An 18,041-nucleotide genomic window follows, 5' to 3' on the forward strand; every position below is an offset into this window, starting at 1 on the left:
TGGAAAAATATGTCTATTATCCAAGTACAGTAAACACTAAAAAGGGCAGAAAGATTTTGAGCAAATGTGTGAAACATGTTGTCTTCTATATTAATCTAAAGTTTAATAATTGTCATTTATTGTGTCTGGTAGGCAGTGAATATATGGTTTCCTGCAGCAGCATTTATTAGTCCTCAATAAATGTACCGAACACTCAAAGGTTCAAAGGTTTCTTTATTTGACGTGACTTTGTTGAGTTTTTCCATTAAATGTGAAATCGATTCAATCCTTTATTATTATATAAACATCACTTCTGTTGTTCAATTTATGTGTATAATGGTCAAAAAAAAGCAAATCGTCATTACATTCAATAGTTTAAGCAACAAATATATTACATGTCATTAGCGTGCAGTTCAAGTTGATACATCACCTGCTTCCTGCTACATCCTGAAAATGGCACAAAACTTAAAATGAGGAAAAATTAAAAGGAAGATAATTTAGATTTAAAATGGAGCATCTTTAAATAACAAATTCAGAATTTACCAACAAATCAATTAAGGCTCATTCACAAACTATATTGCTTAAATTTAATGATGGAGATTAACTTTGTAACATTCTACCTACAGTATCTACATCAGTTTAAGTTTTGAGGATTTGTGATCAAGGTTTGTATTTACACTCTAGACAAACAAGACCCTGTTTAATTCAATGAAAACCCCAGCGCAAATGAAAACAAACAAAATCTGTATCAGGTTTGTTGGCTAGCACTACAGAACGAGCAGGTAGCAAACAGGGAGTATGATATTCTGTACAAATGGCACAAACACAAATAAAATCCAAAATTGCAGGATGTTTGAGAAAAATCCTTCTGTCGTAATTTTTCAGCGGGTTTTATGATTTACCCGAGACGTGTCAATATTCTTTAAACCGAAAACTCAGAATGCGTAAGGGGAAGTTTCTGCCACATTAACAAAACAGTAATACGTGCACTTAGGAGACCCTCCGCTTTCAGAATAAAAGTAAAATAATTCTTTGTGACCCTAAAACATTGGAGCTTTTCTTTATGCTAGTGGGTAATTAAACCATAATATTTGAATTATGCAATAAAACTAGGGCTGGTTATAGTACAAAATTCACTCTACAACTCTATGCAGAAAATTCAAAGCCACTGGAAAGAAGTGGTTTTAAATGATGGCATTAACACAGAGGAAGAATCGGACAAAAACGTTTAAGAGTCAGCATTCCTCTAGGAAACCAGCCCCAGAATCAGCACAGCAGGGTTTGTTACCTTTACAAAGTTTGGGGGGGTTAAGCAGTTTTTACAATACTTTCTATATACAGAGACTGGGTGCTGCAGCCGTTCCTTTGAGACATTATGAATTAGTCCATCTTGGCTGCAGTACGGAGTAAACTAAAATTCACTGAAGTCTGGGAATCGGATTTAAAAAACAAAAACGACAACAACAAAAAACATGAAAATTCTAATAATTTTTTGCTTTTAGACCTGTGTAGGTGAAATCTTCTTGGTACACAATCCCATTTCCCACCCGAATCTCCTTTAAAGCCACAGTTGTTGTACAGAGAGTTTCTTCACATATAATGGAAAGGTAAACTACCATTCCAGGGCCTCTATTCACAAAGCATTTTTGACTTAAAATATTAAAACAGGACTAAAAGTCTGGATATTTTATTCCCTGAAGATCCAGACCAATGTTGAGTGGGTCATTCTTGCGGCTCAGTGGAGTGTAGCACAAATCCATGGAGGATTTACCTGCTCAATCTATCATGAACTCGCATGAAGGCTTGTTTTACGCCCTAAAATGACAAGCATGACCAGAAAATAAACTTTCAACCTAAAAAAAAAAATATTGCCATAGTTTGGTTTTTAAATATTAATGTTGGTATGTTTGAGGTTTTCACGGTTTTTAATCCTCATGAGCTGATGGATTAAAAAAAAAATTATAATAGTGGCATTTAAAAAGTGTGCGCTATGTTACACGTACATTTTCTCTAAGGCCCTTTTGTTTTGTAAAATATGAAAGAATTTGTACTAAATTGATGTTTTAACCTCCTAAGACCCGAACTCTTCCACGGCATGCATTTTGATTTCTCTTTGATATTTGGACATATTGGGGCCCGATGAATGTAAAAACAAAGAATTACCAGATTTTTTTTAACCTTATTTTTGTTTTTAAGAAAAATAAGAGCCAAATATGAGGATATTCGTTTAAAATTTTGATAGAACAGTAGCAGTATAATGTCCTTGTAAGTGGATATCAGGCCCTTGTAGAGCAAAATTCAGTATTTTGGTCTAAATAACCCAAAATGTGATGTCCACATATGTGGACGCCAGGTCCTAGGAGGTTAATGGGTTGGCCCACTGGTCAACCTGTTAAATGTGTGATGAAAGGAAAGGCATTGTAAGTTCTGTCTCTGTGCCAAGATCTCTACCCTGTAGGCATGAATCCTCGATGTTTCACATGGTCTAGCACTCATAAGGACGGTGTGTCCTTAAACACGTACTCAGACAAAAACAGTTGGTTTGGCTTTACTTGAGAAGCCCAAGAGCACTTTTCCCCCCTCTTTTAAAACAGAATTAGGAATAATAATGGAACAAACTTTTTTTTTTTTTTTAAGTGTTTTGAGTTTAATTGACTGTGATTAAAATCATACACTCTACACCAAAAGCGAATACACACCTGTACAATATTACCTAGATTTCAAAAGATTCAAAACTGTATCACTAACAGCATTATTGCGTATAGGGTATTTCCTCTGATGAAGAAAAGCAAATATTATATAAACACATTTATTATAAAGGAAATATCTACCATTCATTTTTAACTTTGCATGAGAGCAAATACCATACTGCTGTACTCAGAAGTAACACAATTACTGTTGGACAGTACAGCTCTGATCACCTGACCTTTATGTAATATTGCACAGGGGTGTGCTCCCTTCTGTTGTATACTGTAATTGTGTAGGAGCAACTATTAGCTAGAAAGGCTTTGTGAATATGGCCCCGCCCTTCTTTTACCACAGCAGCTGTCCAAATGTAAGAATGCTGTGTCGCCTTGGTATTACATTGAGGTTAGGGCCTTCTTACTGCGTTTGGTAGCCAGCCATGCCGAAGTTGGCCAGGCTGGACATGACTGTACCAGGCGGGGCTGCGGCCTGGGCTGATGGAGATCCAAAGCCTCCCATCCAGGCTGTTGACTGGGACTGCCTGAAATGATATCAGTTACCGAGTTAGTGCAAATATGGACAAAAATATCAAGTGTGCTGTAAAATGTCGGAATGTTGCCTTCAGAGTTGGAGACGAGGCAAGCCTGAGGACAGCTAGGGCCAACCTTTCCCGTGGCATCAGAGAGGCTAAGAGACAGTACTCCAGGAAAATATCTCATCACTTCAAAGACAGCAGAGACTCACGGAGCCTGTGGCGGGGCATTCAGACCATCACAGATTACAAGCCCCCACCACAGACCTGTGATAGCACTATCCCCCTGCTGAACGAGCTGAACACTTTCTTTGCTCGCTTTGAAGTCCAAAACAGCACCACTGCACAGAAGACCCCACCCCCTCCTGGTGACCAGGTGATGACTCTGTCACCGGACAGCGTGAGGAGATCCCTCAGCAGGATCAATGCACATAAAGCTCCGGGTCCTGACAACATTCCTGGTCGTGCACTGAGAGACTGTGCAGTGGAACTCACTGATGTCTTCACAGACATCTTCAACATATCACTCATCCAGGCTGTCGTCCCCACATGTTTTAAAGCCACCACAATCATTCCGGTTCCAAAAAAGTCATCTCCCTCCTGCTTTAATGACTACCGTCCTGTTGCACTTACTCCCATCCTGATGAAGTGCTTCGAACGACTAGTCATGCAACACATCAAGACTGTCCTGCCCCCCTCCCTGGATCCCTTCCAGTTTGCCTATCGGCCCAACCGCTCAACCGATGATGCCATCTCCACTGCACTCCACTCGGCACTCACACACCTGGACAAAAATGACTCATATGTTCGAATGCTGTTCATAGATTTCAGTTCAGCATTCAACACCATAATCCCCCAACAGCTCATTCAAAAACTGGTCCAGCTGGGGCTCAACACCTCACTGTGCAACTGGCTGTTGGATTTCCTCACCGGAAGACCTCAAGCAGTACGGGTTGGCAGTAATACATCCAGCACCATCATTTTAAACACGGGGGCCCCGCAGGGATGTGTGCTGAGCCCCCTCCTCTTCACTCTGCTGACCCATGACTGCACCCCATCATACAGCTCCAACCTCTTCATCAAGTTTGCGGACGACACAACGGTGGTGGGTCTCATTAGCAACAGGGATGAGACCGACTACAGAAGTGAGGTGAGACGCCTGGCCACGTGGTGTGCTGACAACAATCTCTCTCTGAATGTGGAGAAGACGAAGGAGATTGTTGTGGACTTCAGGAGAATGCACACCCAACATGCTCCTCTGACCATTGACGGAGCGTCTGTGGAGAGAGTGAGCAGCACCAAGTTCTTGGGTGTGCACATCACAGAGGATCTCTCCTGGACGTACAACACCACAGCACTGGCCAAGAAATCACAGCAGCGTCTCTTCTTTCTCCGCAAACTAAGAAGAGCAGGAGCACCAGCCCCCATCATGCACACTTTCTACAGAGGCACCATCGAGAGCATCCTGTCGAGCTGCATCACTGTGTGGTTTGGAGCCTGCAATGCGTCCTGTCATAGAACCCTCCAACGCATAGTGAGAGCTGCAGAGAGGATCATTGGTGTCTCTCTCCCCTCCCTCCAGGACATTTACAGCACCCGTCTCACTAAAAAAGCCCTTTGCATAGCGGCTGATCCCACACACCCAATGCAAAGCTTCTTCAAGCTGCTGCCGTCGGGGAGGAGACTGCGGAGTCTCCAGGCCAGGACCAGCAGGCTGAAGGACAGCTTCATCCATCAGGCTGTCAGGAAGCTTAACTCCCTCCCGATTCTGCCCCCTCTCCCCTCTCTCCTCCACGGTCTCACTGAACTCTGTCACACACACACAAACACACACACTCTCTGACTCACTCACTGGCCTGCACCAGTTACCAGTCACTTTGTGGAGCATTGGACTGCCATTACCTCATAAGACTTTGTTGTTACACTTTCTCTTACCGTACATTACCAAATCTCCATTTGCACTATTTGCCTATTTGCACTACTCTGCCTGGTTTACACTCAATGTCACTTACCCATTATATTGTATATTATATAGCTTTCTTGTTATATGTAAAATTGTATTTATTTAAATTTTTACTTTTTAATTATTTTACTTGCATTTTTTAATCACTTTTATATTTAAATATATTTAAATGTTCATTTGCTATTTATCTAGGGAGTGAAGAGTAACGCAATTTCTATTCTCCGTATGTCCTGTACATGTGGCAGAATCGACAAATAAAGTTGACTTTGACTTTGACTTTGACTTTGAAAACAAATCAAAGAGACAGTTCTTCTCTTTATTAAAATATAATAAGTGGTGTTTAAGTGAAACAGTGTAGTTATACAAAATATCAAAAGTCAAACTCACTCTACTCCAAAACTTTGCTGGTTCCATGTCTGGCCATACATGTTGTAAGAGGGCATTTGCCACCCATTGGTCACATACTGCCCATACTGCTGCTGCTGCTGCTGCTGCTGCTGCGGATTCCCGTAGACCTGGTTCCACTGTCCCCACTGACTGTAATCAACCTGAAGGACATCAGATGACAGAAATGTGAGTAAATATACAATCTCTTACCCGTTTATTCAACAGCAAAAATAACACAACAAAAATACGACACTAGAAACCTTTTTGATGAGTAAATTTCCTCTTCCTTTTTTTGTGTCATTTTTTCTATATTCTGGCTTAAAAGCAAGATTATTTTAAGAGTGGACAAAGTCACGAGTTTCAGGGTGTTTTTGTGGTTTGGAAGTTAAGACATCAATAAACTACATTCTGATTCTAGTGTGACTAGTGTGTAGTCATTCCTACCAATTGTGACATATAAAACGCACATTTTAACACCACTTATGTCACACGTTCTCTCTACCTGCTGTGGACTTTTTGCCATGTCGGGTGATTCTTTGCCCCAGAAGCACTTCACTACGTGTCCTTCAATGACTGTGCCATTTACTGAAACAATGGCATGGGCAGCACTGTCATGGGAGGAAAACCTTCAAAGCAAAAGAGTAGATTGAAAGTCAGATTTTCTACCAGACAAATCACAGGGGGAGTTCACTTTCATACTGCTGAGACCATATTTGATATCATATTACAAAAAGAACCAAGTTTCCTGCTAAGCTTGGATGGAGTTTAAAATGAAAATAAATAATTTAAGCCCTATACTTAACATTAAGACAGGGACATGTTTACCAGCATGTTAAATAACTTCCTTTAATAACATCACATGCACATCGAAACTAAAAAACTTTAGAAATGCTTTGGAAAACTGCATAGGGACAACAACGTGGAGATATTTTTCTCTCTTATCCAGAGTTCTACAAGCAGGAACGCTGAATAAACATAACAGCAACTATCGCTGACATTGAATAAGGTATAAATGGTCTCTGACTCATGCAGTGTGCTTGTATTGACACCTAGAGGCCAAATGCTGCAACAGAATCAAGTATTACCTGATGAAAGAATATCCTTTCTCTGGGAAAACCCGGACTTCCATTATCTGACCGAATGGTGAGAAGGTCTGTCGCATTAGATGTTCTGGATAAGATAAACAAGAGTTCAAAAAAAGGGTTTACAAGGTTAGTTCATTGGAGGCAACTTAAAAAGTTATTATTACAAAGTGACTAGAGGGTGCAACAATGGCATCTATAGAATGTGACACTTGCCTGATAGCCCTGATTGGATCCCTCCACAGTACACAGTGCAGTTCTGTGGACTGGATTGATTCACTACATCATCAAACCTCAGCTGCTTTGAACCATCTGAAATAAAAACAGATTATTTTTAAATAGATGATTATAATTTACACATTTAGTTCATGCTGATAATAAAATCCAAATCAAATCTGCAATTTATGCCCATAAAAGCGCTGCTATTTTTAAAAAAAATCAAACTACACCCAAATGTGACTCATGAAAAGGTGAAAGTGAAGATAAAAGTGAAGGAAATTAAGAGAATTTATTCTTAAGAGAGTTTCTTCTATATTTAAATACAATATCAAAATGTGTTGATAACAGACTCTTTGGCTGCTTTATTAGGTACACCTGTTCAACTGCTTGATAATGCAAATATCTAATCAGTCAATCACATGGTAGCTACTCAATGCATTTGAGTAAACCAAGCATCAGAATGGGGAATAAAATATATTTATGTGACTTTGAACATGGCATGTTTGTTTGTCCCAGACAAGCTGGTCTGAGTTTCCATCTACTGGAATTTTCCCAAAGCCATCTCGAGTGTTTACAGAGATAAGTCTAAAAAAACCCTAAAATATCCAATGAGTATCATTTGTCTGAGCAAAAGTGCAACAGTAACTCATTTAACTACTCATTGTAATAAAGGTTGGCAGAAGAGCGTCTGTGAATGCACCACCTTCAACTAGATGGGCTACATCAGCATCGGATGACATTCCTGTCAGCTACAATTCACACAGCTACAATACACCAAAAACCAGAAAACAGAAGATTGGACCGTTTCCCGATCTGATTAATCTCAATATCTGCAGCAGCATTCAGACGGTACGGTCAGAATTTGGTGTGAAAAACATGAATGCATGAATCTACGGAAGAGGATTGGGGCCAAAAAGAAGTGGGCACGTCTTCTTTTTTTTCCCGAATTCTGACTTTTTTTCTCAGAATTCTGGAAAAGAAGGCAGAAAAAAGACGTGCTCACTTCTTTTTTTTTTTCCCCAGTGGCCATAATCCTCTTCTGTATGGAACCCTCCTGAATTAGAACAACAAAGCTTATCATATCTTATGTGGTAGAACGGGAGATTCACATCATGGATTCAAGCTAACAAATCTGCAGCAAACATGTGATGCTATCACATCAATATGGACTAAAATCCTTCAGGCACTTTGTTGATGCTCGGGCAGAGGGGAAAAGGGGGTCCAACCCAATACTAGCAAGGTATACCTATTGAAGTGCCCAGTTAGTTTGTAATTATAGCACCTGCCGAAACTGGATATGTGACAATACTCACTGTCCTGAGTGCTCTTAGGAGCTGGAGGTTTACGCGTAGCCCAGTTAGTCCTGATTTGGCGCCCTCCGAGCCACTGTCCCGACATGTTAATAATGGCATTCTCTGCATCCTGCAAACCCAAGCCAAACGATTACTCATGGATTTGATAGATTTATAAAACTCATTTGTGGCCATGCATGACTCTTTTTAATTTTAAAATAGTAACTGAAACTGGTGATTAAAATAGGAAACTAGTAATGCTAGATGCTTGTAGTTGTGATAAGACTAACTATTAATAATTGAGTTTTGAATGTATTCAAGTAGGATAAGAAACAGAAAATAGAAATAACCTTCAGTCTGTGTTCTCGCACTGGAGCCTTACCAGTTTGTTGTAGAAGGACACAAATCCATACCCCTTTGATTTGCCTGTCGTCATGTCCTTCACAACTCGGGCATCCCTGGAAGGAGAAATGAGAACAACTTCAGCGCACTTTGAAGTTTAAATCTTCTACACTAAAACAAAAAAAGGAACCACGCAAAACACAATGAACTGTGAATCCTCTACTCTGCCCTACATTAAGCTAAATTAGCTATCATGACCTTGTACTGACTCGTAATATAACTTCAAAGCAACACTTGCAAAACAAGTACAAATACATGCAGCCTACAGTACTGTCATTAAATCATTTCTGATGTATTAATGGATCTTTACCACTAGAGCACCACTGTTTGCTCAGTCCTCACAACAGTAGGCTACAGATTTAAAAATCACAAAGCAAATGGCTATGGATTACCATGCATTCTCATAAGCTGCTGTTTGTACTCTTACTACAGACAGAGATAAATAGAAAATATCAAAAAGAGAAAAAAGGAATTAAACGGCATACATGGCCTGTTAACAGATTTCTTTATTTTTCCTGGTCAATTCTTTACCACCAATATGGAGTATGGAGTTTGGGGAGCTGCAAATTTTGAGAAATTGACATTTTCAGAATTTTTGGAAGAGGATCATGGCACTACAAACAACACTATGCAAATCAAAAATAAGACAAAACACAGATTTAGAGGAAGACATTTTGTACTGGAATTTGTTAATCTAAGCTAGGTCATGTTAATACATGGCATCTACAAATAAAGACATATGGAAAGAATGGAATAAATAGAGAAAAAAACTACATCTGAGTCTCCAGAGTGAACAGTTCCTTGCTGTTAGCCTTCAAGCTCCTGTCCAATCCTATGAGCATTTCTGTAAAATAACCAAAGTGCTATTACTTCACTGAGACTCAAAACTAAAAGCTGTTCAGGTACATATACACAGCTTACATTTTGCTAACATACTGTACAGTTTACTTACCACACCCTACATATGCATATAAAACTGACAGTTCAGTCATAAAAATAAAGACATAATAGACCGACCACACTGTCAATGCAAATGTGTCGCCACTCTATATCTAAAAACAACAACGACATGATTTTAAAGGTATAAGTTACTCCATGTTTAAGTATGTTTACATGCATCGATGTGGGGCCTTTTCTACTCAATGTAAGCAATACTCTTTGTGACAATAAAGGGCTATTCTATGCTATTCTATTCTATTCTAGTGTTAATCCTTTCCTGTTACACATTCATTATGTTGTCTGGTTCGTTTTTCTCTCCAAAAGGTGTGCACAAAGCGCCAATTTGCAGTCCTTGACAAAAAAACATAATTGTCTTTCATCCAAAAAGATTGTGTCAGAAATGCAGGCCTCAATGTGTAATGCAACTTTCTGTTTCACCTTTACAACCTATAAAACCTGTTTCTCAACCGACTGGGAGGAAGAAAAAAAAATATCAGTGGTTGCACTGAAACATATTCTATTACACATAAGACAAGTAGAAAAAAATACACACACAAACACTCTCCCACTCACACACACACGTAAAAACTTACGATATTTTCCCAAATGGTGCAAACGCAATCCTGACATCCTCAGTAGTAATCTCTGGATTCAAATCACCCACAAAAACATGGAAGTGATCTAGTACAAAAGAAAACACGGACATAGTAAACAAACTATTTGCCAATCCCCAGTAGACTCTGATTCTAGCAGAGTGTACGTGCGTTTGTGTGCGTGGTGGTGTAGGGGAATCAATAGGTGATCACTCACTGGATGTGTCTTTCTTCTGGCTACTTGGAGTAGTGGCCCAGTTTACTTTAACCTCCTGAAAACAGAATTCACAGAGAGCACTTAAAACTGTGAAGAAGAATCAGGAAAACAATGTTGTATGATATTCAAGGATGAGAAGCATTAACACAACAAATAAACTTAATAACTTTGCATATAATCTTTTAGAGCAGCTATGTCCCACCTTTCCTAATATCTTCCTCCCATTCATGGCTGCAAGGGCTGCAGCAGCATCTCTGTGTTCAAAGAACTCCACAAAGCAATAGGGATCATTGCTCGTGTGCTGTAAGGATAAGATCAGACACAACAGATTAACAGTGTGGCTCAACTAAAACTACAACTCAGTGAAAATGTTTTTATTGTCTTCAGGTTTCTCAACAGTGAAGGCTATCTTTGCCGTTAACTTTTGAGTTAACATTAGGACACGACAACAACGTAGAAAACAAGATAACCCAGCAACCTTCGCTGCTTACCTCTGTGATCATTTTACAGCTTTTGCATGGTCCTATCTGGGTGAAGAGTTGCAGGATCAGAATTTCTGTTACATCCCTGGAGAGGTTTCCCACATACCTAGAGGAGGAAAAATAAAAAGAAGTCCACTTACTCCTGGAAACAAGCTACAGCTATATTTACTTCGAAAAAGTGAACTACGGCTACTTCGTTTCTGGTATTACAGTATCATTGGGGATTATGAGTTTTTGAAGTGAAGTTCCTTACAGTAGTCTGTTTTTAACGATGTTAGTAACATCTAACAGACAGTTGTTAACACGTATATATAACTCACATATACTTATTAATTAACTCTTATGTCAATTAACCTGACAGTAGTGGATCATAAACGCTAAATGTTTATGTCGTCCAGTTGTTTGTGAAAACAACGGGTAGCTAATTTAGCCACCGAATACCGACGATAGCGAAACTAATGACACGCAACGTTACTGCTGGACACGAAAAACTACTTACAGGGTTCTGGGGTGGGTTTCGTCGTCCATAGTCGATGCTGAGAGTAACCAGGGAAGAAAACGCCACTTACTAGCTAGTTCTAGCTGGTATTAACTGGCAATTAGAAACCGCAACTAGCTAACTAGCTTAGAAGCTAGCTAACCGGGCGCCAGGGCATACGTCACACTGTGAGAGTCCAGAGTACGTAAGTGCGTGTGCAGGAAGAGACCCGTCACATAAGGTTGAAGTAATAAAAGGGTTTTTTATGTTCTTAATTGTAAAAAAATGAAAATTTCTTAAAGACCGTTACTTCTGAATGATACAGTTTTTTTAATTAACTGTAAAAAGCCAAAAGAGCAAACCTAATGTGTACTTATTTTATTCATTTTGGCAAAGGAAGCTGCATACGAAACTCTTATTTTGAAGTGCAAAGCAAAGGTACGCTTGTTTTTAATGCCGAGATTTGACGGCTCAAGGCAGTGGCGCGAACCACCAGGAGGTTTCTCGAATCTGAGCTCAGATGTCACTGTGAAGAAATTTCCCGTTTGACTTGTACATTCACGCTTTTTTAACAAACTCTTTTAAATATTTAGTCACAACAAGGCAGTGGTTGTGGAGTGGGGGATGGAAGGAAATTATATGTCAACATATATGTTAAAAAAAAAGTTGAATAACAAGATTGTTGAGTTCATTGCCTGAACTGTTGTGATAACCCTGGGTGTACAGTACCAAAGAATTGTACTTTTTTATACTAGCCAAAGACATTGTGTTTTTTTTTTCTTTCCCCCCTCATTTTTATTTTTTCCTTGTGGTTTAAACTTGGCGCATGGTGGGCGCTTTTATTTTGAAGGACTTTTATTAAAGGACAAATGCGTAAAAAATTATCCCCTGTCATTCTTAAGTCTACTAGTAATTTTCCATTTAAAAAGACTTTAGTTACTCTCACTCTTTAATGTTACTGGCTCTAATTTGTGTTGCGCAACCGTGATATTTTTACAGCCATAAGAAACCGTCTGAGGTGGATTAAGAAAAGCGTGGCGATGGGTAATTAACGGTGATATAATTGACAGGCTTGCAACAATTAAATTTGGCTTCCCCTCCTTGCAGGCAGATATCCAATTAAAACGAATTGCTCCCATAAGCTACTTAATACACATATTTTATTACTGTCAATCACGTGTGTATTTTCTGGAGTGTCAAAATGCAAATATTAGATGGCGTTGCCTGCAATGTCCAAAATATCAAACACCTTTAAAAATCCATGTGTCGAACCTTTGTGACACTGTTAATCCCACGAAATCAAAGGTTTGCTGCACTGGTGTTTTCCTTGTAGTACAGGGCACAATTGGAGTAGTCCTTTGATTAAGAAAGATCAGTCATTAGACGTGTCACTGTGCCCACACTTATCACACCACCAGTTACATAATTGTGCACCAAATCAATGCAAACCCAGACTGAGTTCCCTTGGACAGCATTTATCACGTGGGAGTCTGAGTACATCTATTTGGAGAACATCTTTTTAAGCAAACACTTTGGGATTCCCTTGTCTTGGAAAATGGTCCAGGGGCAAGGGAAACTGAGGAAGGTCCACAGTGCCCACTGTACACATAAGGGTGATTTCTTCTCTGCCCAGACAGGACACTGTGATTTAGCTACAGCAAAGATGAAAAAAAAGGTTGCCTGGTGGGGTGGGCAAAAATAAATAAATACCGAGGGTTTACTCTGTGCCTATGTGAGGGGGGTCTGCCTGCGACATAAAAAATCTGGGAACCCATGCCACTGTATCCAGCGCTGTCCGCCCCCAACATTAACCCTGCTATTTCGAGAAACTTCCAGCCCACTTTTCCACGTCACTTGAAGGAATCTTTAAAGCGTCCGTCGCCCGTATAAAATGTCTCAGTACTCGACAGCCAGCAATATGAACGGCATGAAGACACAGTCACCGATGCTGACCATGGCGAGTAATGACAACGACCCTCTCCCCCTCGGTTGGGAAGTAAAAATTGACCCTCAGACTGGATGGCCCTTCTTCGTGGACCACAACAACCGCACCACAACCTGGAATGACCCGAGACACGACACGAAAAAGGTAAAAGAGCGGCGGGATAAAGTTGGTTAGTTAACGGTAACGGCTAACGGCAGTTTCGCCGCTATTTTTTTTCTGTCGACGTGCGTCGGTTGTGGTGCATGTTTTGGTTTGTTGCGTTGTTAAAGCGGCAGAAGCCTTTGCGCTACATCACTGTTATATATTAGTCTTGTTGACCGTAGGCCCTGTTTGGCACCGTTGCCTCCCCCTCACGGACAGCTCATAAGCCCATTATAACGGGTGATCAACTCTGATATGTTCCCGAGTCATGATCTAACACTATTATTACTCGATGACTCACTCTGCAGCATGCAAAAGGCTACCCATGATGAGCTCCCCGGTATTTTAATGTGTTTCTTTCACGGTGGAAAACACTGCTGCGACGTCCTGCTCATATTAAACTTTTTCCCTTACAAGGATCGAGGCTGGTCCACTTGCTTCGGTTGTGTACGGCTGTAGCCGGGCGCTGGCTGCCCCCCGCGTATCGCATTCAGCTGTATTAAAAACCGTGTTGTGAAAGCGCACAGGTCTGCAGAGAAAACCCGTGGGCTGAAGTGAGCTTCACAGCCTGCCAGCTGGTAATCTTTCGTCTCAGAGAGAGAGACGCTGTTGTCCAAAGTTAGCGTCCAGAGGAATCTGCTAGAAAGACACAGCTGTTGGGGGATAAAATTGGTGCAATGGTGCTGGCAGCGTGGAGTGTCCCATAGTGGCAGAGGGCAAAGGGTCGTTCACGGCTATTTCATTACTTTAGTCCTACTGGAAGAATGCCACTGATTTACAGATAAATGCAGTGTTTGCTTTGTAGGTGTTTACTTTGGGTGTGTTTTGGGCAGCTGGTACAACTTTTGTCACTTTTCAGTTATGCCATTAACTGAGTGCTGAACTGGCAGACCTGTTGCTTGTACCCATCCATAGCTGTCACCTGCAGGTGTCTATTCTAAAGTAATACTAATAGAAAACAAGCGCCTTTCTGCAGTAGAAAATGGACATTTAAAGCATCGATTTACTAGTCACACTGTAGTACCCAGCCCCTTCTTTTAATTACATTTTACTTTTGTATGCATACAAATGTATCCTGGGATTGTATATGATTTGATGAATAAATGTTGCTCAAGAAAGAATTTACTGTGCTATGTGGAAAGAACTCGTATATTTACTCTTTTTTTTTCAATCAAAGCAAACCACATTTCCTCTCTCTGTAAAAATCCTAATGTTTGGCTGATATTATTAGATCCAAGGATGTGCTAACTGTTGTTGTTGGATAAGTCAGGACATTCATCCAGGTTATGTTACTCTGATTGTGAAACAATCAACAATAATATTCATCACGGAAACAGCAAGCTGTCTGACGGGAAACACACCAGAGCCTGTGGGTTCACATATCAAAGATTCAATGAGGTGATACTTTTGGCATCCCTCTGCGAAATTGTGACATTTTAAACTGTAACCTCTGCAGTTACCTCAGGACGGAAAACACTTTCCTTTTTAAAATTCCTTAATAGTTTGAAAAAAACATTTAGTGGGACATCGTAAAATGTCCTGTTGTACGTGGACTTAAATGTAACTCTTTAAGTGGACGAGCTTATAGCTGAATATTTAACATATATAAAAGTAATGTTGCTTCTGTTACACACCCATGAGCAAGAATAAGTTGGGTAAAAATATATTAAAGCACATTTTGTAATCAACCGATGCCTAAAATTTGCAATAAACTACAATAGCAACTGTAATTCATCTGAGTATAAGGTTATATAGATTGCTATATTGCTATGTTTCAGGTTCGAGAAGTGTCAGCAAATGGACCCAACATACAGCCAGAACTAAGTCCTCAGGAGACACAGAAGACCTTTGTGAGGGAGATGAAGCATCCCATTCTTCGCCCAGGTTATGTTCCCATCCCAGTCTTTCATGAAGGCGCAGAACTGAGGCAGCAGCAGCACCCGTGTTATTCCTACATCCAGCCGAGCATTGCACAGAACATCCGGACAGACGGGCGGACACCTTCCCCAACGCTGGTTCTCCACTGCAGGCCTAGATCGCCTTTACATGGCCCGTCAGACAGCTCCTCCTCTGAGCCTGGAAAGACCAGCTCGCCTGTCTCACAGACACCAGAGGTGGGAATTGAGTTTAAATGTGCCACCAGATGGAGTATAATGTTTACAGTAGGCAGAAATGTTCCAATTTTCAAACAACTACTGAATTTTGACTGTTTTAATTTGGTCATTTATTTTTAAGGCTTATACTGTTACGCATCACCAACCTTCACGTCCCAGCAGCACCGGTCTCCAGTCTGGTTATATCCCTATACCAGTGATTCATGAAGGTGGAGGGGGACAGACACAGGTTCAATTAAATCCCTCAGTTTACTCTCAGCGCATCCCTTACCCAGAACATCAGCAGCCCTTCCATCGTCTTCAGACAGATGAATGGCCCGGCTACTCTGCTGCAATGCAGCCCCCCCGGGAACAGGCTTCGCCAACTCTGTTTCCTCAGCACCGCGATACTGCCTCCATTCATCTCCCTCCTCACATCAGAAGCCAGTCACCTGTTATATCACAAGTGATGGGAGAAAGGCCACAGGTAATTTTACTTTTTCTGTGTATTCACTTGGCGTGTTGTTGTTTTTTGTTTTCTTCAGATATATATAAAGCTTTGATTTCCCTGTTAGCATGCTGTGGCCTAGATTTTGACAGATTCCAATAAATTGTTTTTGACTTCTAAGGTTCAGCAGCATATCCTCACGAGAGAGCCGCCACAGAAAATGGAGCAGGAACAACAAAGCATGCAGCAGAAACCCGAGAACACGCAGCTCCCCCAGCCGATGCACACAGAAGCCGACGTCCAAAAGCCTCAGCAACCTCAACACTTCCAGCAGCCTCCACCTCAGCAGCCTCAACACTTCCAGCAGCCTCCACCTCAGCAACCTCAACAGTTCCAGCAGCCACAGCAGTTTCAGCAGGCACCACCTCAAACGTCTCCACAGCCTCAGCAACCTGAACAACCACAACACCACAGTTCAGACATCACAGTTCAAATACCTCCAAAACCAGAGCCCCAGGACACGAAATCTTTTCCTCCAGAGGTCCCACCTGGAAAAGTAGAGGCTGGACAAGCTGCTCAGGGTCCCATCCACCCAGGATTAGCTAAGGTACAGCAGATAGTGGAAAGAGTCGCTAAACTGGAGCAGGAGGTGAAGTGCTTTGATGGGAAGAAGAATGATAAGAAATACTTGTTACTGGAGGAGCTGCTCACCAAAGAGCTCTTAGCGCTGGACTCTGTCGACCCGGAGGGCCGTTCAGACGTACGGCAAGCGAGACGAGACGGAGTCCGTCGCGTCCAGACCATACTGGAAGAACTAGAGCAACTGGAGGAGACTGTGATGGAGGGACAGAAAGGAGAGCCCAGCATGAAGGAGAACATTGAGATGACAAAGGAGACATCGCAATGACTGCACACTTCATAAAAAGAGTCAAGAGGGATTACCTGCTGTATATTTGATAGTGGATAAGTCTGCTCTGACTAACTCTCCTCCTCCTCTACCTACAGCATTTGTGGAAGTTGCATGCATTGATTAACAGTGTTGGTATGTCCAGCCATTCAGCACATAATTGATGGTAGCTCAGTGCAATCATGTTTTTTCAAGCCAATGTTGTTGCCTTCTATGTTGTGCCGATGTCTTTATAATAAGACGGCCGTCATGATTATTGGTTGACAACAAATACCAGGCAAGGGTTAAATAAGAGGCCTTTTTTCAATAAATGGAAGAGAAGCATAAGTATTTTCTTAAGAAATGTCATGTGTAATTGCCTTTTGTCTGATCGAATATCATACGAAGCTTTTCACAATCCAGTTGGTACACGTGTTTGTACACAAGTGCAAACGTCGGGGCTTTAAAGCAGAACTCTGCTAAACTGAGTCAACAAGGAAAGCATTTCTCCCCGTTTATCGCCACATGGCCATGTTGGAGCTGCTTTGTCACAGAACACAGTGAATATGTTTATTAGAAGCTGCTTTTTGGTGCATTACTGATTCTGCTGTCTTTGCACTTTGCCATCATTGAATTGTATCATGCTGAAAATCAGCAGCACTTCGTTTTAAGTATATCAGTTAAAGGAGTTTTGATTGATGTGTTTGAGTGTTTGTATGTGAATTGGTTTTCTCGTTATTTCAAATCATGATATTAGTATTTATATCATTATATGAAGTATTTTGGTACAATTAATGAATGTGTAATAATAAATGGAGGGTGAGATTTGTATCTTACTTGAGATGTGAGACAATCAGCACTTGGTGCTAAATAGGAGATGCAGTTAAGAGATTGTCAGAATGTCCTTGTATAACTACCAAAGCCACAATCTGTAATAACACTAACGCACACACACACACACAAATGGCCCTAAAAGCCTTAAAGATGCCAACAGCGATAAAATACCCCCCAAAACACTATAGTCTGTCAGTTTTATGATCACACTGTTTGTGTAGTAATTTATTACTCTAACAAGACTGTAAGCCATCTGCCTAACACTCTTAACCAGAAATTATAGATCGTGGCTTAATGTTGATCACGGTTTATTAGTAGCTTTGATGAAAGAAATTCACGTTGGTATGGCTGAAAATAAAATGACTTTGACATGAATTTTGACTGATGCTTGGGTTCCCAAAGATTCTCAAAGTGTGAGCCTTTTTATTTTATGTTTTTATGTTA

The 18,041-nt window shown here is 40.7% G+C and overlaps 2 protein-coding genes across 2 annotated transcripts; one reads left to right on the forward strand and one right to left on the reverse strand.

The window, feature by feature from the left end:
• Positions 1-193: 193 nt before the first annotated feature.
• tial1 (TIA1 cytotoxic granule-associated RNA binding protein-like 1) lies at positions 194-11,575 on the reverse strand. The gene is made up of 12 exons (XM_085478248.1): positions 11,272-11,575; positions 10,782-10,878; positions 10,493-10,591; positions 10,291-10,345; positions 10,074-10,161; positions 8,522-8,597; positions 8,161-8,269; positions 6,845-6,940; positions 6,632-6,716; positions 6,049-6,172; positions 5,547-5,707; positions 194-3,205 (listed from the first exon to the last, which is right to left on the reverse strand). The coding sequence occupies exons 1-12, from the start codon at positions 11,298-11,300 to the stop codon at positions 3,082-3,084; spliced, it is 1,143 nt and encodes a 380-aa protein (XP_085334374.1). The 5' UTR covers positions 11,301-11,575; the 3' UTR covers positions 194-3,081.
• Positions 11,576-13,081: 1,506 nt separating this feature from the next.
• Positions 13,082-17,972, forward strand: bag3 (BCL2 associated athanogene 3). The gene is made up of 4 exons (XM_085478247.1): positions 13,082-13,339; positions 15,115-15,450; positions 15,572-15,916; positions 16,059-17,972. The coding sequence occupies exons 1-4, from the start codon at positions 13,142-13,144 to the stop codon at positions 16,782-16,784; spliced, it is 1,605 nt and encodes a 534-aa protein (XP_085334373.1). The 5' UTR covers positions 13,082-13,141; the 3' UTR covers positions 16,785-17,972.
• The last annotated feature ends 69 nt before the right edge of the window (positions 17,973-18,041 follow it).

This window comes from Copadichromis virginalis, linkage group LG13 (assembly GCF_057382275.1).
Source record: "Copadichromis virginalis isolate Kocher_CV1m ecotype Utaka linkage group LG13, C_Virginalis_male_GT1.1, whole genome shotgun sequence".
Classification (NCBI taxonomy): Eukaryota; Metazoa; Chordata; class Actinopteri; order Cichliformes; family Cichlidae; genus Copadichromis; species Copadichromis virginalis.

What these genes read in the sequence shown, in the direction of transcription:
- bag3 (XM_085478247.1), top strand. Translation starts at nt 13,142, where the DNA reads ATGTCTCAGTACTCGACAGCCAGCAATATGAACGGCATGAAGACACAG. An exon ending in CTGTCTCACAGACACCAGAG is followed by an intron (nt 15,451 to 15,571) that starts GTGGGAATTGAG and finishes TTTATTTTTAAG; the next exon opens with GCTTATACTGTTACGCATCA. An exon ending in TGATGGGAGAAAGGCCACAG is followed by an intron (nt 15,917 to 16,058) that starts GTAATTTTACTT and finishes TTGACTTCTAAG; the next exon opens with GTTCAGCAGCATATCCTCAC.
- tial1 (XM_085478248.1), bottom strand. Translation starts at nt 11,300, where the DNA reads ATGGACGACGAAACCCACCCCAGAACCCT. An exon ending in GATCCAATCAGGGCTATCAG is followed by an intron (nt 6,717 to 6,844) that starts GCAAGTGTCACA and finishes TATCTTATCCAG; the next exon opens with AACATCTAATGCGACAGACC. An exon ending in TGGCAAAAAGTCCACAGCAG is followed by an intron (nt 5,708 to 6,048) that starts GTAGAGAGAACG and finishes GATGTCCTTCAG; the next exon opens with GTTGATTACAGTCAGTGGGG.